The following is a 23,860-nucleotide window of genomic DNA, read 5'->3' on the forward strand; positions in this document are numbered from 1 at the left end:
TGTCTATCCATGACACTGTTTATTAACAATTGTTTGCTTCAAAAATGTAAATATAACCATATGAAGAAAACAGAGTTATCATTTTAAATTCTATTTTCAGTAATATTTGCTCTGAGGATGGAGTTACTTTAGCTATTTAAAGTATATAGCAGGCTAGCCTACTATTTTTACAGGCAAGGCAAGCAATGTAATTATGACTAAGATCCCTCAAGAAGAGGCATGTTATGAATTTAGCCAAAATGTGAAAAACCATGAAGAAATCCAAGAGAGGATATAAAGGTTTTAGAAAATTGTGTTCCTTGAAGCTGTACCAAAAAACTAAAGTGATTTAGCTTAGAAGAAAGCTAAGAAGCAACTTCATGATGATCTTGGTATAAAAAGTTGGTATTTTCATTTTTATCTGAGAAAGAAGTTAAAAAAAAAAAAAACTAAAATAGCAGGATGAGTCATACAGATTAATTGCATGGAAGAAGTTTCTAAATTCAGTGATTATAAAATATTGAGGAAAAGAATATCTTTACTATTTACTGTAGTAGGTAGGGCAAATAAACACAAATACTTTGTATTACAAATGAAAAAGGGACATAAATACAGATTCAGAAAACAATTAACATGAATTACAGTTGTTCCCCCTTATCTGCAGGGGGATATGTTCCTAGACCTCCAGTGGGTACCTGAAACCACAGACAGCACTGAGCCCTACATATATTCTATGGTTTCTCCTATATACATACCTATGATAAAGTTTAATTTATAAATTAGGCACAGTAAGAGACTAATAACCAATAATAAAATAGAACAATTATACTGTAATAAAAGGTATGTGAAGGTTTATTTCTGAAATTTTCCATTTAATATTTTCAAACCATGGTTGGCCAAGGGTAACTGAAACTGCAGAAAGCAATTGTGGATATGATAGGACTACTGTATTAGATAATTTATAAATTATGCAAGTAATTTTGAAAACTTAGATGAAATGAACTATGTTTTAAGCAATATAAATTATTAAGAGGAAGAAGCATCATGAGTAGAAATTATTTGTGAATGACAGTACATTTGGAAAAGCCAAGCACACAAAACCCAGTAATCAATTTGGAAATGGAAGAGAAACAAATCCTGTTTACAAGGGTAATAAAAAAGATAAATATTTACCCATAAGTTTAGTAAATAATGTGCAGAATACAGGTGATAAAAGCCATACCACTGTATTCAGGGGAGTAAAAGAAATTTTGAAAATGGAAATCCATATCTTATTCTTGGACATAAAAAATTATCATAATAAAGATGTTATTGACTCCTAATTTTCTCACACATACACACACACACACACACACACACTTCATGTGATCCCAAGATGGTGGTTTTTGGAGCACGGGGTAGGAGGTAAAATGTGATTTGTCAAAATTATACTAAAACTTATCTAGGAAAAATATGTGGTAATATCCAGTAAATTATGAAAGAAGAATGAGAAGAGCTACTCTAGCAGACATTAACGCAATTTATAAAGCTGCAGTAGTGAAACAGTTTGGTGCTGGTAAAGTATATGCAGACATATCAAAGGAAAAAATACAGATTGCAGAAACTGACCATATGCATATAGGACATTATAAAATCCTATCCAATTACAGAAATTTATTAAATCAAGACAGCACTTCAAATCAGTGGGTAAATACATGCATTATCAAATAAATGGTGTTTTAAGTAACTCATTGGCTAAAGCTGTATCCTTCTCTCTATATACCCGATCAATTCTACATGGATCAATGATTTAAGTATACAAAACAACTATAAAAGTACTAGAAAAAATAATATTTTAATAATCTTGAAGTGGGAAAGGCCAAAATATAGCAAAGTCCATAAAACACAACATAAAAAATTGTTAAGTACATAGAACTTAATCACTACTGAATGGCAAAACGATAAGCAAATAAACAGTAATTAAGTAAAATAACACAAAACTCAAAGGACAATTTAGGAAAATATTTGTCAATACAGAGAGAGTGAGTCAATTTCAAAATAGACAATTCTAGCAATTTGAAGAAACCGACAGAAAATGAGTAAAGCAGTAGAAAAATGTGTGAAGAATATGAACAGGTAGTTCAGCAAAAAACAAACAATATCTGACTGATAAACATGAGAAAATATTCACTATAACTCAAAATCAGGAAAATGCAAATCAATTAAACATACCATCTGAGTTAGCAATTCCACTGCTAGAATTTATCTTAGGCAAAAGTATGCCAAAATAGACATATAAAAATATTCACAGCAATATTGTATTAAAAGTACAAAATCTAAATATTCATTAATAGGGTATTAGTTAAATTCATGTACAGCCATACAATGGGGCATTATGAAGTCATAAAAAAGAGAAATGAAGACCTGTGCATACTGACATAGATGTATAAGATATATAGTAAATAAAATTATACTACAAAAGAGAATGTATAGAATGAAAAGTAGAAATGCATACATGTACATATACTTGTACATATATAAGAAACTTCTAGAAGGTATACATCAATCTATTAACAGCAATGATCTCTGGGCTTTTGAAGCATAATGGTGGAGGTAGAAGTTAAGCTTTTTTTAAAAATTTTTACATTCTTTTATTGTTTCAGTTTTTTGATATCTGAAAAGAAACTGGCTTACAAAGATTCATTTTCTTTTGTTCCATGTGGCCAAGTTTAAAAATCAAGAATACAAATGTTGACCTCCTCAAGAATACCACAGCTAATAGAATTCAAGAGCCTACATGCACCATTAATAGATCCTAACCTTCAAATAATTTAAAAGCTATGGTTTATTCCAAGAACCTAACTTTTATTTCCATATTATGCTAAGTTTGGGCATTGTAATTAAGCCTACCTCTCATCACTTTCTACTTTTCAGACCCAACTTAAATCAAATCTAATCTGTGCATATAAGCAGTTAAACCAGTTTCGATAGTCACAACAGCATCTGGTATAAGTAAGAAATAAAGAAAATCCAAAGAAAGTAATTCATATAATGCTTTCCATCCAAAACCTTAAATGTAACACTTGAAAGATGAATGAGCTTACGGTCATAGTAGTCTGCTTTGAAACGTAATCAACTGTATCCTTTGTTATTAGAGTGACTGTAGTTGAATAAATGTCAAAGATAACTCATCACACGGCAAAATCTTGCTGCTCAGTGTTCATTATAAACATGAGAATACGGAATGAGAACATTATAAACAGGATCCAAAACTTTGAAACTGAATCCACAGAAGTTATGGGAGAGAACATCACACTGCAAAAAGTCTACAAATGTCACATTGTAGTCACAAATTCCTGCCTGACTTTATAAATGCATTATATATTAAGCTTTAGACTTCTCAAAACATCATTTTTTTTAGGGAAAAAACCCCAGAATTTTAGACCTGAAAAACTCCTATTGTTCATCCAAACCAATCTCTTCCTTTTACACACAAAGAAACTGAGGATCAGGAAGTGTCTAATGAATCTTCTAAATCTAAATTTTCACCATCTTGTGTAATTAGGTAAGAGGACATCTAAGTGACTTGCTTGGCAAAGGTGCAAAACTGGGCTCAGAAAACTGGATTCTTCACTTCTAATTCCAGTGCATTTCACTATACCAAACATATCATGATGTTTCCTCCTTATGGTATCAGTCATACTTTCCTCATGGTACCTCAAAAAATATCTCTGATATCCTGGATACTGACAGTTGCCGAGGTAGGCTGCTAATTTTTTACAGGTCGACAGTATTCAAATAATTTAGTATCAAAAATCCTATCTTCCTCCATCCCAAACAGATGCTAGGTATACATGGTTCTACTAAAATAATTTGATAGCCTTTAAAATTAAGGAAGGAAGAATTAGCAAAATCAGGGTTTAGGAATTATCATGTAGGGCCTTTACATAAAGACGAAGATTTGGCTGAAATATGAAGGAATTAACAATGCCAGTACTTTAGACATGTTAGCCTCATTTATACGCTTAAATGTGAAAGGAAAAACTTTTTTTGCCTTATTCATTAGGAAGTATATATACAAATTACCTATCATCGTTTAAGAATTACTGAAAGAAATAAACAAAAACACAATGGAAACTGCATTCATTATATACAATTGTCAGAATCTATAGGTAATAATTAAAAAATATGTTTACTGGTAAACATGTCCTTTTGCATTTAGAAAAGATGAGTACATAAACCATACTTTATTAGACATACATAAATTCAAACCAAATTAATGATACATTTGGAAACATAAAAAAAGTGGAACTTGAAGGACAGAGCCATGGTAACAGAGACATTTCTAACACTCTCAAATCATCCAAATGTTAGGAAGAAACAGAATCCCTTAACAAAATACTTCTGAGAAATGCAAAATATGAAAAGATTAAAAATAGGAATAAATCACTAAAATAAAAGGCCTTAAGCCCCAAAGAATGTGTTAATCATTAATGGGAAATATATTTAAGAAAATTTGTTAAAGGACAAGAACATGTTGTTCAGCAAAATAAAAAACCCAAATCTAATCAACCTCTGACTCATTTGGAAGACAAGTGTTGCAAATAGGTATGAATGAGAGTTTTAAAAATACATAGCAAAAATCGGGGGGATTAAAAACATGATATTTGGCCGGCCATGGTGGCTCACGCCTGTAATCCCAGCACTTTGGGAGGCTGAGGCAGGCAGATCCCCTGAGGCCAAGAGTTTGAGACCAGCCTGGCCAACATGGTGAGACCCCGTCTCCACTAAAAATACAAAAAATTAGCTGGGTGTGGTGGCAGGTGCCTGTAATCCCAGCTACTTGGGAGGCTGAGGCAGGGAGAATCATTTGAACCTGGGAGGCAGAGGTTGCAGTGAGCTGAGATCGCACCATTGCACTCCAGCCTGGGCAACAGAGCAAGACTCCATCACAAAAACAAAAAATAAAAAACAAAAAAACATGAAATTCATTCAGATGAAAGATAAAAATGAATACTACCTAGCAAGAAAATATACTAGATAACAAATAAATGGCCTTATAGATTGGTTAATTTGAGGGTTCAGGAGAGGAGTGGGAAAGAGGAAGCATTTATGAATAGATTCTACTTAAAATGGTAAATACTGCCATTTTAAAACTAAGAAGTAAATAGACAAATTGTTCAAAACAATCTTATCTTTAGAGAAAACTCAGTCAATAAGTATAACTTCCTTAGAGTTATATGATGAATGTTTAGGGATAAAGAAGGTTTTACTAATTCACTTCAAACCTCAGACTTAAGTGCCATGGCCAGGAAAAAGAAAGTATTCAAGCGAGCTTCATAATCAAATATGGTAGAAATTTATGACATCAAAACTTAATGATTTCATATCCTTGAATGAGAATAAATATAAACAAGAATAAAGAACTGACACGTAGCTTACCTTGTGAGGTAAGTTGGTTTTCAGAAAATAAAATCTTATTGATTATATCGTCAAATCTGAAGAGCAACCAGTACTTATTTTATCCCTCATACCTTCATCTTCTCTCATGCTAATATGCTATCTTGACTGTTAGCAAAACCATATGTATAGACTATACTGAAAGCTTAGACAGGGCAGGAAAGCTGAGCATAACCTTTGACATAAAATCAACTGAAAGAAACTACTATATCTTAAGAGATATGAATTGTTGTCATCAACTAGTACCACCAAAAGCCTGGAGAAGGAAAACAACTATGCTCACGAAATAGTTATGTGTACTGACAACAGCAGACCATCAATTAACATACTTAATATATTCTAGGAGAAGGGCCAGAGTGGGGGCATCAAGGGTAATGCAGGTGCACAGTAACAAAAGTCTCACTAAAGCAGTTCAGCAGAACCTCTACTGGATCAACATTTATGGGTCCACCATATTATATATCCCTGGAAGCAGCAGTAACATGTCTTTTAAAATACTGTATAATTCAGAGCAGTTCAAATCACTGAGGTTTTACTGTTTCAACTGCTTGCCAATTAGTATGTGGAAAACTGTCATGGTATTTTAACTACTGAATTAACCTTGAAAGGAAAAAAATACTCTTTTTAAAATTCTTAAAATCTCTTCTTTTAAATTCTTAAAATCTCTTCTTTTAAATTCTTAAAATCTATTCTTTTAAGTTCTTAAAATCTACTCTTAAATAGAATAGATTCTTTTATCTTGGCAAAGAGGAGAAAAATGAGGAATTTATATAATGATGACTAAGAACTTGCATAAACTGGTATTCATCTGGAATAATAAAAATATAATGAGTTATTATTAGGCACCATGCTAATAATTACTGGCATATCTAATTTTATTATACTCCACTTTATTGTATTTCCCAGATATTGTGTTTTTTACAAATTGAAGGTTTATGGAAGCTCTGCATCAAGCAAGTCTACAGGCACCATTTGTCCAGCAGCATGTACTCATTTCTTGTCTCTATGTCACATTTTGGTAATTCTTTACAATATTTCAAACTTTTTTATCATGATTGTATCTGTTATGGTGATCTGTGATCACTGATCTTTGATACTATTTTATAGTCCTTTTTGAGGTGCCATAAACTACACCCATAGTGAACTTAATCTATAAATGTGTGTGTTCTGACTGCCCCACCGACTGGACGTTTCCCAAATCCTCTCCCTCTCCTTGAGTCTATTACCTGAGTAACAATATTGAAATTAGGCCAATTAACAGCCCTACAATGACCCTTAGGTGTTCAAGTGAAATGAAGAGTTACATGTCCATCACTTTAAATCAAAAGCTAGAAACGACCAAGCTTAGTGAGAAAGGCATGTCAAAAGCTGAGTTAGGCTGAAAGGTAGTACCTCTTGTACCAAACAGCTAATTTTGAATGCAAAGGGAAAGTTCTTGAAGGGAAGTATTATGAAAGTGTTACTCCAGTGAACACAAGAATTATAAGAAAGCAAAACAGCCTGACTGCTGATATGGAGAAAGTTTTAGTGGTCTGGATAGAAGATAAACCAGCCACAACATTTCTTCAAGCCAAAGCCTAATCCAGAGCAAGGCCCTAACTCTCTTCAATTATATGAAGGCTGAGAGAGGTGAGGAAACTGCAGAAGAAAAGTTAAAGCTAGTAGAGGTTGGTTCATGAGGTTTAAGGAAAGAATTCATCTACGTAGCACAAAAAGCACAAGGTGAAGCAGCAAGTGCTGATGGAGTAGCTGCAGCAGGTTATCCAGAAGATCTAGTTAAGATTACTGATGACAGTGGCTTCACTAAACTACAGATTTTCAACATAGATGAGACAGACTTCTATTGAAAGATGCTATCCAGGACTTTTCATAGCTAGAGAGGTCAATGCCTGGCTTTAAAGCTTCAAAGGACAGTTGGATTCTCTTTTTAGGGGCTAGTGAAGCTGGTGACTTCATTTTCTTTAGAGACATGGTCTTGCTATGTTGCCCAACCTGGACTCGAACTTCTGGGCTCAAGGGATCCTCTTGCCTCAGCCTCCCAAATAGCTGGGACAACAGGTGGGTGCTACCATGCCTGGTGCAGTTGGTGACTTTAAGTTGAAGCCAATGTTCCATTCTAAAAATCCTAGGGCCCTGGCCAGGTGAGGTGGCTCACGTGTGTAATTCCAGCACTTTGGGAGGCCATGGCGGGTGGATCACTTGAGCATAAGAGTTCAGGACTAGCTTGGGCAACATGGTGAAACCCCATCTCTACAAAAAAATTTTTAAAAAATTAGCCAGTTGTGGTGGCACATGCCTGTAGTCTCAGCTACTCAAGAGGCTGAGGTGTGAGGATCAACTAAGCCTGGGAGTTTGAGGCTGCAGTGAGCCAAGACCGTATCACTGCACTCCCGCCTGGGAGACAGAGCAAGACTCTATCAAATAAATAAATAAATAAATAAATAAATAAATAAATAAAGTGCCGGGTGTGGTGGCTCATGCCTGTAATCCTAGCACTTTGGGAGGCCGAGGTGGGTGGATCACCTGAGGTCTGGAGATTGTCACCAGGCTGGCCAACATGGTGAAACCCCATCTCTACTAAAGCCCGTGTGGTGGCAGGCGCCTGTAATCCCAGCTACTCAGGAGGCCCAGACAGGAGAACTGCTTGAACCCAGGAGGTGGAGGTTGCAGTGAGCCGAGATTGCACTATTGCACTCCACCTGGGCGACAAAGCAAGACTCTGTCTCAAAAGAAAAAGAAAAAGAGAAAAAGAAAAAAAAGAAAAAAATCCTAGGGTCCTTAAGAATTACACTAGAGCTATTCTGCCTATGCTGTATAAATGCAACAACAAAGCCCAGATGACAGCACATTTGTTTACAGCATGATTTACTGAATATTTTAAGCCCACTGTTGAGAGCTATCACTCAAAAAAGTATTACAGCTCATTGACTATGCACCTTGTCACTCAAGAGCTCTGATGAAGATATACAAGATTAATGTCATTTTCATGCCTGCTAACACAACCATCCATTCCACAGCCCCCATGGATCAAAGAGTAATTTCAACTTCCAAGCCTTAGTATTTAAGAAATACATTTTGTAAGGCTATAGCTGCCATGGGGAGTGATTCTTCTGATGGATCTGGTCAAAGTATATTGAAAACTTATGGAAAAGATTCACTATTCTAGGTGCCATTAAAAACATCTGTGATTCACAAAACAAGGTCAAAATGTCAATAGTAACAGGAGTTTGGAAAAAGTGGATTCCAGCCATCATGGATGACTTTGAGGGTTCAAGACTTCAGTGGAGGAAGTAATTGCAGATATGGTGCAAATAGCAAGGGGATTAGAAGTGCAGCATGAAGAGGTAACTGAATTGTTACAATCTCATGATAAAACTTGAACAAATGAGAAACTGCTTCTTATGGATGAGCAAAGAAAATGGTTTCTTGAGATGGAATCTATTCTCAGGGAAGATTCTATGATTGTTTAAATGACAACAAAGGATTTAGATTATTCCGTAAAAATAACTGATAAAGCAGCAGTAGGGTTTGAGAGGACTGACTCCAATTTTGAAAGAAGTTCTATTGTGGGTAAAATGCTACCAAACAGCATCAAATACTACAGATAAATCTTTCATGAAAGGAAGAGCCAATCAATGTGGCAAACTTCATCTTAAGATATTACCACAGCTACCCCGACCTTCAGGAATCCCTATCCTAATCAGTCAGCAACCATCAACATCAGGCATGCAAAAAGATGGACTCACTGAATGCTTTAGATGATCATCAGGATTTTTTTTTTTTTTTAGCAATTATGTATTTTTAAATTAAGGTGTATATATATATATTTTTAACCACATAATGTTATTGCATACATAATAGCCTACATTGTAAACAATTTTTATATGCACTGGAGAACAAATATATTCAAGTGACTTGCTTTGTTGCCGTATTTGCTTTATTCTGGCGGTCTGGAACTGAACTTGCAATATCTCTGAGCTATGACTGTATATACATTACCTCATTTGTTCTAACCCCAGCACCACCACCAAGATAGGCACTACAATTATCTCTATTTTACAACCTGGAAACTGAGGTCAGATAAGCATAATAAAAAATAATAACTCTAGTAAAAGAAAAAGGCTACAATTGAACTCAGGTTTACTTGGCTCCAGAATCCAGGCCCTTAGCCACAGGGTATTGCTATATCTCAAAAAAAATTTTATTAACAAAATGAATTAGCACAGAAGAACTATATATATTCCAGTAGACTCAGTGGGATCTCATTTTAACAGTTCATTGGTATATGGATTTAGATATCTCACAAACTGTATCATGTCTCTTGCAATGCTTCTAGTTCATGTAATACCTAGGGATCATTATCTCTGTGGAAGATGGGTCATATCTTAGGTGTCTTTGATTCCTAATGTTCTTCAGAGCCTTGCATATAGCAGCTGCACAACAAACAGGAACGAGACTGTGAAGATCTGACATTACAGGGTTGGCCTCTAACGTGGCATGTGTTTTATGCCCCATAAAGCTCACTACAATTATAAGCTCATGAGAGATGAGCAAGAACCTTCAATACTCTCTTCAGGGCTATAACTCTACTATCTACAAGAGTGTCTGAATACATAATAAACAGAAGTATAACAAAGACTTGTAGAAGAAATGAATACATGGCATTAAATCTTTTCTTTGTATTCATATAAACTATGCTACCAAATAAAGCCAGCAAAAATTCAAATACATATATATCTATATGAATATAGATATATATATATGACCATGCATTTTATTCTTTTGGCAACTTATTCCAGAAAGATTAACTTCACATGAAATGTTCAGTCTCCCACATTTGTATTCCAACACTGCATCTTCATAAGATCTCTAACTCAAACTATTTTAGACTTGAAGTATCACAGAAATGTCTAAATGTATATTTCTTTACAGTGCTTCCATAGGGTTCTTTACAGTGATAAATTTTCACCAAAAAATTACCATTACAATTCATTAGAGTCATCATTAGAAGTGACTAGGATATCAATTTCATTTGAATTTAAAACGAAAGATTCTTAACCGACAAAAACAAACAGAACACCAAAAAACACGATGCTTCCTTTAATAGATGACATTAAATTTTGTTTTCAGATGAGCGAAGAGGCCTCTAATTTGATTTTGCGTAACTGTTTCATTTGGCAAGTGAATGTATCCTTTCACAGAACATTTGGCCAATAAAAAATAGACTCTTCATAACGTATACTAGTTTTCTAACAATGTTGTTACAGCACCCATGTACACACACACAAATATTTCTGAATGAGCTTTACCAAACTCACCTTATGCTGAGAATCTTTGTGTCTATCCAAGGTAACTAGGGGAAGTTACTAGGTAGAGCTCTATCACATCAGTAGAGAAATCATGAGTTGAGTCCTGTATCAGAATTTAGCAACTGTAGCTTAATTAAGGCTGCAGACCTTCTGGCTAATACTTAGTGCACTTTTAGCTGTATTGACAGATCTTTGGTTAAAAAGATGTAAGACTCAAATTGAACCTACCTGGGCTTAACATTTGAGGATTTCTTTTAATGTTATAATGTATTGAATTTTCTATTACAGTAGCATTTATCCTTTCTTATTTACAAATTTAAGGGATGCAATGATGACAAACTGAAAGATCTAGAAATCAAACTCATCTCACTTAAGTTCCTGAATTAAAAAAAGAGAATTAGGCCAGGTGCAGTGGCTCGTGTCTATAAACCCAGCTACTTGGGAGGCTGAGGTCAGAGGATCACTTGAGCCTAGGTGTTTAAGGCTGCAGTGAGCTATGATTGCACCACTGCACTCCAGCTTGGGCAAGAGTGAGACCTTGTCTCAACAACAAATAACAACAACAGAAAGAGAGGGACAGGCCGGGGGTGGGGTGTTGGGGGCGGTGGGAAATGAATAAATTTTACACTTGAGATGAAAGAAAAAACCTGAACCTCCACGAAGTGGAATCATCGCCACCAGAGGAAGACATAATTTATTTCAAAATCTTATTCAAAAATTATTTTTATATAACACTGGAAGGTTCTAAGTGGGGTTCGTTACTCTATTTTGGACTCTACTGGTCCAAAATATAGTGGTACACACTATTAAATGTTCAATATTTCGGCCTTTGAAAATAATGTGACAAAGTCTCTCCAAGAGATTCCTGCTAAACTAGTAAGATATGATAACTGTATCCAAAAATCCATGGAAATCTTTTCCATGGAATCTGCTTTATTTGAGATGCTAAGAATTCTCATTTGCCTGAATAACACAATTTGGCTCTCTTCAGTGTTCTCATCCCATTCAGAAGTATCCTTCTGGAGAGGAAGAGCTATAAAATGAAGAGTGAAGTCCAATAGCCTTTGTCTCCTAGTTCTTGTCCACTTACTCAAATTTTCAGATGAAGCCAGGAAGTGTCGGCACTACTCTGGTGATCTGCCTGCTATAGTAAGCCCTTCCTTCCAGATTAGTAGTCATTCTCCTCCTGAAGTAAAAGGAAAGACCACGTCGGCTGAAGGCAGTTATCTTCCAATTGCTATTAAGGCAGTGTTTGAAGCTAATTATAAACATCTGTAATTTCTGAAAGAAAAGAAAGAAACAAGACACAAAAACAGCCTCCCTTCTGTAACAACTTCCATGATGGCAGTTATAGTATTTCTGTAAAGGATTCAAAGACAACATAGATAAATTCAAAAATACCTGAAATGTTTAAGAACACACTATACTACACCCACAGGACAACTCAGCTGTCAACATTCAGACACAATGAAGGACACAGGAATTTTATACACACACATACCCAGGCATACACATTTTAAAAGATTTATTTAAAGGGAAGAAACATTTTTTTAAAAGTATAGAGTCAAAAGGTAGAAATGTTTAACGAAAAAGAAAAAAGCTTCTACATTAGGGATACAAACAAAAAACCCAGAGCAATGGATCACGTCTGAAATCCCAACACTTTGGGAGGCTGAAGTGGTAGGATCGCTTGAGCTCAGGAGTTCAAGGCCAGCCCGGGCCAGATAGCAAGATCCTGTCTCTACAAAACATTTTTAAAAATTAGCCTGGCATCGTGGTGCATGCCTGTAGTCCCAGCTACTTGGGAGGGTGAAGCAGGAGGACTACTTGGGTCCAGAGTTTGAGGATACAGTGAACTTATTCAAGCCACTGCACTCCAGCATGGGGAACAGAGTGAAACTCTTGTCTCCAAAAAAAAAAAAAAAAAAAAAAAAAAAAGAGTTCTGCTAGGTCTTTACGTGCTCCATAAATAAAGACTAGGTTTCCAACTGGGGATATTTCTAGGAGCGGTATGCTTTTTTTAATCTTTAGAAGTTAATGCTGCTGCTTATAAAAATATGTAGTAAAACATAAAATAGCAATGTATACTTTTGGGTCATAACCAGGTGAATAAAAAATTTAAAAAGGAAATATACCATAAATGGTGAGGAGAAAGGATTTTTTTTTCTTTTCTATAATTTCCTGCTTTTCTCTATGAGCATACTTTAATGAATAAAATAATCTACTTAATGTAGAAAATAACTAATGTTGAAAAATTTCCTATCTTTATAAAATACTAAAGTCAACTGAGAATCAATGTCAGCAAATGGATTCACAGGAAGTTTTTAGCTTTTTCCATGGAAATGCAGGTCTGTAAAATTTTTAATTCATAGAAATGCCAAGTTTTATTGAATATACTCAGAAAACCTTTGTAGACATAATGTAGTTAACAGATTACTGATAAATGATAATTTATAGAAGAAAAATATAACATGCTCAATTAAGATAAATTGAATATACTTAGCTAAATCTCTGACTATCCTGGTTATGTTTTTAAAAAACAAAAATAATGCCTATAATATTTTCAGTGGTCATATATTTGAGGATCTCTAAGATCCAGAAGAATGGCATAATGCAATTCAGTAGAAATCTTTACAATTTCATTGCTTAAAACATGTGTAAGCAATGAAGAAGATTCATCAAAAGCCAGTTTCATAACATTGTTAAACGTGTGTTTTAAAATTGATATTTGGAGGTAGATTGTTGCTATATATTGGTTGCTATGGAATAACTGCTAAATAATAATACTTATGGAGAATGATAAATATTCTGCCATGTTAAAACAAACCAGACAATAAATCCCTATGAAAATAATAAATTATTCTAATTAGTTCTCTTAACACAGACCTATCTGAAATTGTTTTACTTTCCTTTGATGCAGGACTTTCTGTTTTGTATAATGCTGGCTGTACTGACTGTACTTTATGAATTCACAAATTCATTCACTAATATTAATGATTAACAGCATAAGCATTTTTAATTGATCTCCATTTATTCCAAAGGTGCTGGAATAAATAAAATTAACATTTTCACATATCCATCACAATTATTATTTGAGCTAAATAATGTGTGTACACTTAATGTCACCTGATTTAGATCCATAAGACTCTTTACTATTTTGCAAGGAAATCTCGGAAACAAAAAGCTGAAGTTTGAAGATGCAGTAGAAAATACTCAGTAACAGTTGGGATGGCTGTTTCTGGTCCTTCTCCCACCACCATAAAAAAGCTGATTGCAAAATTTCATTACAAGACTTAAATCAGACAAACTAGTAGCTACTATAGCAGTCATTTATCATCTTGAGACACAGAAACAACAGAGTATTTTTCATATTGAATATTGATGTCTTCGTCATAAGTATGCAATGGCTCCAGCTGTACATTTAAATAACCTGAACTTAAAATCAACATCCAACACTGCATCAGTGATATGTGTTTTGAATAGTTTCAAAAACTAAAATTTATAAAATATTGATTATTTTAAATAAACAAATTAAACATTGACTTCCTTTTCTATAATACTGAAAACTGGCAATATTATTCTGAATTTACATTTGTTTTATCTATATCCAATGTGAGTACTAATTAATTTCATTTACAGGCTTAGATTATTTATCCATGGTTATGAGTGTCCACAATTACAGATTTTTTACAAATTTTTCTTCCTGCCAGTTTTCAATATGTTACTCAAGTGTCAGGCAGACACAAAGCAAAATAAGGAACCTCTAGGGTAATCACTCCCTTAGGGAAGAGAACCTTCCTTCCCATTTTCTATACATAAGCAATTATCGTGCAGAAATCTGGAACATAAATGAAGTTAAAGCATATGGAAAGGTGTGGCATTACATAATCAATTTTCAAACATAGCTTTCTCACTAGACTTTCCTGTTAGATACCACCATTTTAAAAGTTCTAGCTAATTATAGAGCCACTGATAAACAAAAGAAGAGTTCATCTTATTAAAATCCAAATATAATTTCATTTTCTATATATTTGATAAGAATTAAGTATATTTTTGTCTAGATCCTCTATCTCCATCAAGAGAACAATGGTGTAAAACAAAAGAGCAATTCTGTCTTGAATTTTTCTCTGGTAAAAGCAAAAAAAAAAAAAAAGTTTTTTTTTCAAAACTGGAACACAATTAATACCTGCCCTCAAAGAGGCTTGAAAAGATAATTTCACGGTGGCAGAAAAACCAGGGCAATTACACTGTTAAAGAGCACATTTCATCTCTAAGGGCTAAAAACTGAAGAATGATGAAACTCTAATACCACATGAGCAATGTTTACTAGTTACTAGAATAATATCTAAAATATTTTTACTGTTGAAGATATCTTAAATAAACGTAATCCTACCTCCGATTTTCTTTTCATGAAAACGGTAAATCACTGCTAACCACAACTTTTTTTTCCGATAAATTCTTAAGGAATGAAAGGTTAAGATCATCTTTATGAATCCCATTCCATGAAATTGTCACAGGCCAAACACAGTAAATTTGGGAAATGTCTTGCAAACAAGTTAGTTCCACAGTCTCTTTTACAAAGGCCTTGTGCCTAGCAAAGTTGGAATGTAAGAAGACAATGACGAAACTTCCAGACTCTTCCTTCCTTAGGTATACACAAAATACAAAACTAGGCAGTATTCTTTCTAGATTTTAGAAGGAGCAGTAAGTTTTGTTTGATTCTGGCCCAGGGTGAGAGAGGAGTGGGTGTGCAACAAATACAAAGTCGGTATCCGATACTAGTAGTGACTATTTTAATGGTCACTATTTTTATTTACTTATTCTAAAAAGATAAAAATACTACAGCGATTAAAACAATAATTGAATTTTTGATGTTTACATAATAGTTTTCAAAAAGAACTTTTTGATGTTTACATATTAGTAAGTTTGTTTTCAAACAAATTTTACATACGTAACCTTGATTTCTATTTAATTTGAATGAATTCTGCATAGGAAGAAATTTCAAAACAGCTGATTTTTTTTCAGTTTTTTTTTTGCAGTAATCTCAATATTTTCAAATTTAAAGTAGTCACTTTCAAAAAACACAGCGAATGATTTATAGAAATAAAACTTGATAAACCTAAGAATTAGAGGAGACTAAGAAATCATGTGCTGAATCAGTTAAATTAAATTACCAGTTGCTTATACTGAGCTTCCGCTGTAGTAGGCCAGCTACCTACTACAGCGGAAGCTCAGTATAAGCAACACGATTAGCAGAAGTCTAGATAAATGTTCCTTTGTTGATCCGAAAGCACAGCAGTCATAGGGATTAAACATTCTAACTACCAATGATCATTTACATAGAATTTTTTTAATGTACATCTGATATATTAGAGAAACAGGACAGTTTCATCTATGTTGAAATTTTTTAAAAAACCTTTATTACACAAAACATAAAATAGATTTACTAATGGATCTTTCAGAGATATATGTAACATTTTCCCTAACATTACACAGAAAAAATATATATAGTTTACGATAGAAGTTTCCAAATATTCTGAATTCATAATAGAAATACAGTAGATGCATATACAAATTAATAAGTGACTATAAGGACTATTAAAACCAACTTTATTGTTTCACAAAAAATAAGTGAAACAAAACAATAAAGAGTAAAGCAAAGACATGAAAGAACGGCTTTTTTTTATTCTCAGACTATAAATTATTTTACTATCTAACCTTCCATGAGAGGCCATGACTGTTTTTTTATAATAGTAGTTCAATCTATATGATTTGGGTATAGAACAACAAATTCACACTGCTTTAGATTGCATATGTTTATTATTATTAAAAGAAATTTGACAAAAATATCTTTAAAATAATAAATATAAAACATTAAATGACTATTACTATTTTCTTCCTTTTTTTTTCACACAGTGGCATTACATTAAAACCCAGAAAATTTACAGAGACCATTAAAAAAAGGCATTTTGCTAACAAGTAAGAAGGTAATCTAAAATAAAACCAGTGAACATCAAAATTATATTTAAGTCTAACTTGAAATCTTAAAGACAAACTATGTAACACAAAGCTATAAGCAAATCTATAATATGTTGGATGCGCTACTTTGGATGTAAGATACATTTTTTTTCTGTGCTTAAAGAATACAATTATTTTGCTTTATGAAGATGTGTAGGAAAACATTTGAAAAGAAAATGTGTTTTACCTCCCTCTAAATGGACATATGGGCATTATGGTATAAGTCATACAAAACATGGTAATGAAACATTCCAAGTAAAATAAAGAACATATGAATTTTAACGGTTTAGATCTGACTCATCATCATCACCATCATCATCATCACTACTGCTACTGTGAGTCATAATCCACTCCCTGCAGAACTGAATTTTCTGTAAGCATGGCAAAGGAAAGAAGAAGCACAAAGGTTAGTAAAGTATGGCAAATTGCTTGAAAACATGTAAGATTATGAAATGTTCAAAGAGTGAGAATAATTTTAAAGCAGATTTTTTCAGCTATGACTCAGGCTGTAATTATGGATATAATATTCCATAACTTAATAGACCTAAGACAATTCCACTAGTTGGTACAAACTCAATGTATAAATTGGTTTGATGATATCAATAAGGTATTCTGTGACTATATTAAAATTACCATTCTATTTCTCTAATAGGCAACTTTGACCAGCAGGAAACACTGTAATAATGTACTACCTTCTAGATAGAAAGGTGCACAATAAAAGAATGTATTTTACATTTAATCATTATATGAGTGTATACAATTTAGTGAATACACCTTTTTTGGAAAATAAGAAAATAACATGAGAAACATTTGAAAGTATCAAATATTTTAAGGCACCTTCATTATATCACTTACATAAAATCTAGGCAGATGAGATGGATTTTAAATCCAGTTTATGTGTCAGCTAATTATTTTCCATAGTACTGGTATTTACATATTTTTAAAGTGTTTGCTAATAATATACTAGAGCTTTGATTTAAAAAAAAAAAAACAAAAAAACCCACTACCACCAAAATAACAATCCACTTTTTATACCTGTAAGAAAAAAATGCTAACTGCAACATCCCAAGGTACTTGGTGAATCCAAATATTTCAGCTAATACTGTGTAAATGCTTGCTGAAAAACAAGTAATGGCTAACAAGCGCTGTGGTTTTTAGTCATTTAAATAGCTCTTTTAGCGATTAATGATGAGACTGACCTATTAAAAATAAATATGTATCTTTAAAAGTACATAGTCAAAAGTCATGTTTTTACATCTCAAAGTTTAAACCTTCAGAAAACAATGGGAAGGTATGTACTTGTCACTGAAATCAAATTATCAGCCATGAGAAATTATTGGTATCTCATGGCTTCCTTGTGGGTTATTATAACGAGCTCACTTATAATGAGGATATATTCCTAAACTCTCCTCAATACTCATCCTTACTTCATACTATATCTGATTTTTAGTCTAGTAAAATGTTAGTAAGTTGTTAATTGTGTTCTAACAAGGGAAGGTAGGTATTGGGTAGAAATACACGTTTCGACTGTATCAGTCACAAGTGACTTCTGCAAATTTACTACCTTCCAAAGAACGATACACTGTCATTGTGGAGACTGTACAATCTGTCCATTAGAGCACAACCTCTTAATAGATTACCAGTTCTATCCCAATACACAATTATTTTGATGCTTTAAAAACATTTTAAATACAGTATAAAATCACTTTACTAAATATTGCATATTAACTCTACGGTTACATTTTAACATATTAGATAGAAGCCTCAGAGAAAGAGTTAGAAGTATATTTCATGCAATACTATATGTCCTACAATAGGTAAAATACTGAAGTTTAAATCTTTACTCTGATCACATTAAATATCACAGTATTTAAAATATTAAAACTGTAAACGAAACTTCATATTCCAATAGTTTATTGCTACCATGAGTATCCGCAACCCTACATAACATAATGATTCCTTGTTTTTTTTCAAACAAATGATTTAGTATTCCACCTCTAAACCACAGAAACAACATGACACTGGTATAGCCTATATATGATTACTAGTTATCTACAGTATAATCCAGGTTTTAAAAAGTCAAATTTACCAAGTAAGAAAGTTGTCTAAACAGATTCTACCTTCAAAGTATCTATTGTTCCAGAAGCTACTTTTTATTATTAAAAGATACTGGTTTGCATGTGAACTGCTTATTAAATCCCACAAGTTTTATACAGACTACACTAGAATAAAGCAGGAAGAGGGTCACGGCCATTTAAGCATTTTCAAAGGCAAAGCACAAGAATCCAACAGTAATTCACAATAGCAGTGTTCCTGAGTTTTGTTTTTCCTTCTGCTTGTGTAATTGGATATAAGGATTATATATCTAGTATAAAAGCTACCAGTGGTTTAATAACCCCACAACAGAAATGGTTTCATTGGTTAAGTAAGTACCACCAATGATGAGGATATATAAGGTACAAAGGCTTTCAACAAATCTAGCAAATCCAGTGCAGAACTAAGAATACCCTATAAAAAAACCAGATTCATTAAAATTCCTATTAAAAGTTACCAATACAAAAGGTTTTTCTTTGTATTCAAAATACTGAAACAGCTGTACGTAGTTTGTAAATTTTAAGACTAAAATCTACTGTTGGCTTTCACTTGCAAAGTCATGCATTAACTTTTCATATCAAACTTTTTGATGCCTGTAAAAAAGAAAAAAAAATCTTATAGTAAATAAATGTACTTTAAAATCTAAGTAAATATAAGAAACTTATAAGTGGAATTAAGTAAAACAGATAAAAGCCCAAATAATTTAATATATATTAAATGGCTACTTAAAAAAAATCTAACTTGACTAAATTAATCTTAATTTATAAGACAGTTCTTAATTTACCTGTAACATCTGATTTCCAGTACCATCCCTCAACCTGTACGGTCTGATAACTCCATCTTCATTGAAGAACCGAGGAGGTCGCAGACTCTCCACTTCAGAAGTCTCTGTAGCTCTAGAGGAAAAAAAAAGGACTTGATTTTAAAAATTATTCAAAAACTTGTAAATAAACTTTAAATGCAATTACTAAAAACAATCTTATTTTAGATTAAATAAAAATATTACAACATTTTCTAATTTTAAATTGTTTTTGTAACATAAATAGTATAAGTTCTCTAGAAAAATACAGAACTGTAGAGAAGTTTAAGTCTCTTGAACTTTCTTTGTGATAATAATCACAGTATTAGCAATTGTTGCTTTTTCTTTTCCTATTACGTTGTCTAGTTTCTTTAGTTCAATGCTAGAAACAAAAAGGGATTGCAAGCATCCTTGTCTCATTCCTGACTATAGGGAAAGCTTCTAAGAGTTTTCTGTCAAGTATAGTTATCAGCAACTTTTGTTTTTTAAAGCACCCCTTATCGAGTCAAGAAAGTTAATTGCTACTTTTAGTTTACCAACAGTTCTTTTTTGTTATTGTTTTTGAAAATCTTAAATAGGCAATGAATTTTAAATAAGAATTTCTTTTCTGGCATTGTTTTGATCCCATGGTATATTTTCCTTAATCTATTAATGTTATAAATCACATTATATAGTTTTCTAATGTTCAAATACTCTCACAGTTCTCACATTCCTACTGGGCTTGATGTGTATTACTGTAAACACATACCCCAATCCTGGGCAACATACCCCGCTCTACAAAAAATAAAAAACTAGTCAGACATGGTGGTGTGCACTAGAAGTGCCAGACACTCAGGAGGCTGAGGTGGGAGGATAGTTTGAGACCCAAGCTACTGCACTCCAATCAGGATGCCAGAGTGAGACCCTGTCTAAAAAAAAAACAAAAAAACAAAAAACACATACTATATACTGCTTATGGTAGTATTAGATTTAACATTTTTGCTTATTTGGTCATAAGTGACCACTCAATTTGTTCACTCAACAAGTATCACATATTCAACAAATATTTATTAAGAGGTCCCCAGCCCCTGGGACTTGAACCAGTACTGGTTCGTGGCCTGTTAGGAACTGAGTAGCGCAGCAGAAGGTGAGTAGTGGCGAGCAAGCTTCACTGCCTGAGCTCCACCTCCTGTCAGATCAGCAGCAGCATCAAATACTCATAAGAAGGCAAACCCTATTGTCAACTCCCCATGTGAGGGATATAGGTACACACTCCTTATGAGAATCTAACTAAAGCCTGATGATCTGAGGTGGAAGAGTTACATCCTCAAACTATCCCTCCTCTCTGGTTTGTGGAAAAATTGTCTTCCACAAAACCACACCTTGATGCCCAAAAGGCTGGGGACCGTTAACATAATGTATACACATGCATGAGCATATACATATGAATAAATTCTCCAACTGAAAACAGAATAGGGCCAGGCGTGGTGGCTCACGTCTGTAATCCCAGCACTTTGGGAGGCTGAGGTGGATGGATCACGAGGTCAGGAGTTCGAGACCAGCCTGGCCAATATGGTGAAACCCCGTATCTACTAAAAATACAAAAATTAGCGGGGCGTGGCGGCATGTGCCTGTAGTCTCACCTACTTGGGAGGCTGAGGCAGAAGAATCGCTTGAACCTGGGAGGCGGAGGATGCAGTGAGCCGAGATCACGCCACTGCACTCCAGCCTGGGTGACAGAGCGAGACTCCATCTCAAAAAATAAATAAGTAAAAAAATAAAAACAGAATAGATTTAAAAATATGACCTAACAATACACTATCCACAGGAGACTTGGTTTGGAGTCAAAGACACAAACTGGTTGCAACTAAAAAGGAAAAAACATATGCAAAGTGAACAGTAACTAAAAGAAAGCTGGAGTGGCTATGCTAATGTCAGAAAAAAACAGCCTTTAAAAAAATTCTTGTTAGACACAAAGAAGGGCATTTTATAATGAAAAAGGGTCAATCCATCAAAAAGATAAAAAATTATAAACATATAAGCAGTTAACAAAAAAGGACCCAAATACATGAAACAAAAACTAAGAATTTAAAAGACAAAAAGGCAATACCACCATAATAGTGGAAGATTTCAGCACCCTATTTTCAAAAATGGATACCAACTAGATAAAAGATCAACAAGGAAAAAAGAGAACTTGAACAATATAATCCACTAGACCTAACAGACGTCTATAGAACATTCAAACCAATAACAGCAGAATATATATTCTTCTCAAGTGGAATGGAACATTATTCAGTATTAGCTATAGATTAGGTCATAAAACATGTCTCAATAACACAAAATTAGCACTTGCTTCTTGGCCTTTTGGCTAACATTGAATGTAAATATAAAACTACTGAAAACAGGCCAGGCATAGCGGCTCACGCCTGTAATCCCAGCACTCTGGGAGGCCCAGGTGGGCAGATCACTTGAGGTCAGGAGTTCAAGACCAGCCTGGCCAACATGGTGAAACCTCATCTCTACTAAAAATACAAAAATGGCCAGGCGCTGTGGCTCATGCCTGTAATCCCAACATTTTGGGAGGCTGAGGCGGGTGGATCACCTGAGGTCAGGAGTTCGAGACCAGTCTGACCAACATGGAAAAACCCCATCTCTATTAAAAATACAAAATTAGCCAGGTGTGGTGGCACATGCCTGAAATCCCAGCTACTAGGGAGGCTGAGGCAGGAGAATCGCTTGAACCTGGGAGGCAGAAGTTGCGGTGAGCTGAGATCGCACCATTGCACTCCAGCCTGGGCAACAAGAGTGAAACTCTGTCTCAAAAAACAAAAAAACAAAAAACAAAAAAAAAAAACTAGCTGGGTATGGTGTGTGCCTTTTGCTACTCAGGAGGCTCAGGCAGGAGAATCGCTTGAACCTGGGGGGCAGAAGTTGTAGTGAGCCAAAATCACGCCACTGCACTCCAGCCTGGGCAACAGAGTGAGACTCTATCTCAAAAAAAAAAAGGAAAAAAAAAAGTACTGAAAATATACAAGTATGATATCTGACCACACATAAGAAAACTAGAAATGTGTAAATAAGAGAAATTTATGAAATTTAAAAGTGTGTGAAAATTAAAATATAGAAGCATAAATAACAAAATGTCAAAGAAAAAAATCACAAGAGAAATTCACTACTTTGAAACAAATAAAAGCAAAAATACAATATACCAAAACTTATAAGATGCAGCAAAGACAGTGCTCAGAGGGAAATTTATAAATGTGAATGTCTACATTAAAAAAGAAGGTCTGAAATCAATAATATAACTTCACAAGTTGAGAAGTAGAAAAAGCAAACTAAACCTAAAGCTAGCAGAAGGAAGAAAATAATAAAAATTAGAGCAGAGATAAAAGAAATAGAGAATAGAAAAAATATAATCAATGAAACTAAAAACTGGTTCTTTGAAAAGGACAACAAAAATGACAAGCCATCAACTAAACAGATAAAGAAAAAAAAGAAGACCCAAATTATTAATAACAGGAATTAAAGAGGGAATACTACTACCAATCTTACAGAAACAAAAAATAATTACAAGGGAATACTAGGAATAAATACTACATAAGGGAAAAATAATTATATGAGAATACTAGTAAATACTTACTATGATCAATAAATATATATCAACAAATTAGATCATCTAGATGAACTGAACAAATTCCTATAAAAACTACTGACAATGACTCAAGAAACAGCCTAACTAGGCCTTTACCAAGTAAAGAGAGTGAATTTGTAATTTTAAAACTCACCAGAAATAAAAGTAAGAGGCAGATGGTTTCACTGATCAATTCTCCTAATTTTTTTTAATTAACATCAATGCTCCACAAAGTCTTCCAAAAATTTGAAGAGGAGGGAACACTTCCTGAATCATTCTGTGAGGACAATATTACCCTGATACCCCAATCAGGCAAAGACATCACAAGAAAACCACAGACCAATATCCCTTATAAATATGCACACAAAAATCTTCGACCAAATACTATCAAACCAAGTCCAGTAAAATACAAAAATGATTAGACATTATGTCCAAATGGGACTTATCCCAGGTGTGCAATACTGGTTTAAGATCAGACTCAAATAATGTATTATACTGCATTAATAAAACAAAGGAAAACACAATTATCAACTTAATGATACAGAAAAAGCATTTGATAACATCTAACATCTTTCCATGATAAAGACACAAAAACCTATAGCTAACATCCAC

At 33.8% G+C, this 23,860-nt stretch overlaps 1 protein-coding gene across 4 annotated transcripts in view; it reads right to left on the reverse strand.

The window, feature by feature from the left end:
• LOC105498962 (vacuolar protein sorting 13 homolog A) overlaps positions 1 to 23,860 on the reverse strand; it is a 246,971-nt gene that overhangs the window by 18,374 nt on the left and 204,737 nt on the right. Inside the window, exons 68-69 of one of the 4 annotated variants that reach the window (XR_011612428.1) lie at positions 19,624 to 19,735; positions 11,818 to 11,913 (exon numbers count right to left, since the gene is read on the reverse strand). Coding sequence is in view for 3 of the 4 variants with exons in the window: in XM_071077638.1 (XP_070933739.1) it covers positions 17,024 to 17,116; positions 19,624 to 19,735 (205 nt within the window). In the remaining variant the exon portion in view is untranslated. Of the gene's footprint in view, positions 1 to 11,817; positions 11,914 to 16,528; positions 17,117 to 17,780; positions 19,433 to 19,623; positions 19,736 to 23,860 lie in introns of those variants that run through there. The other 3 variants (XM_071077638.1, XM_071077639.1, XM_071077637.1) reach the window with 3 other exon arrangements.

The sequence above is a fragment of the Macaca nemestrina genome, chromosome 14 (assembly GCF_043159975.1).
Source record: "Macaca nemestrina isolate mMacNem1 chromosome 14, mMacNem.hap1, whole genome shotgun sequence".
In the NCBI taxonomy this organism is placed as follows: domain Eukaryota; kingdom Metazoa; phylum Chordata; class Mammalia; order Primates; family Cercopithecidae; genus Macaca; species Macaca nemestrina.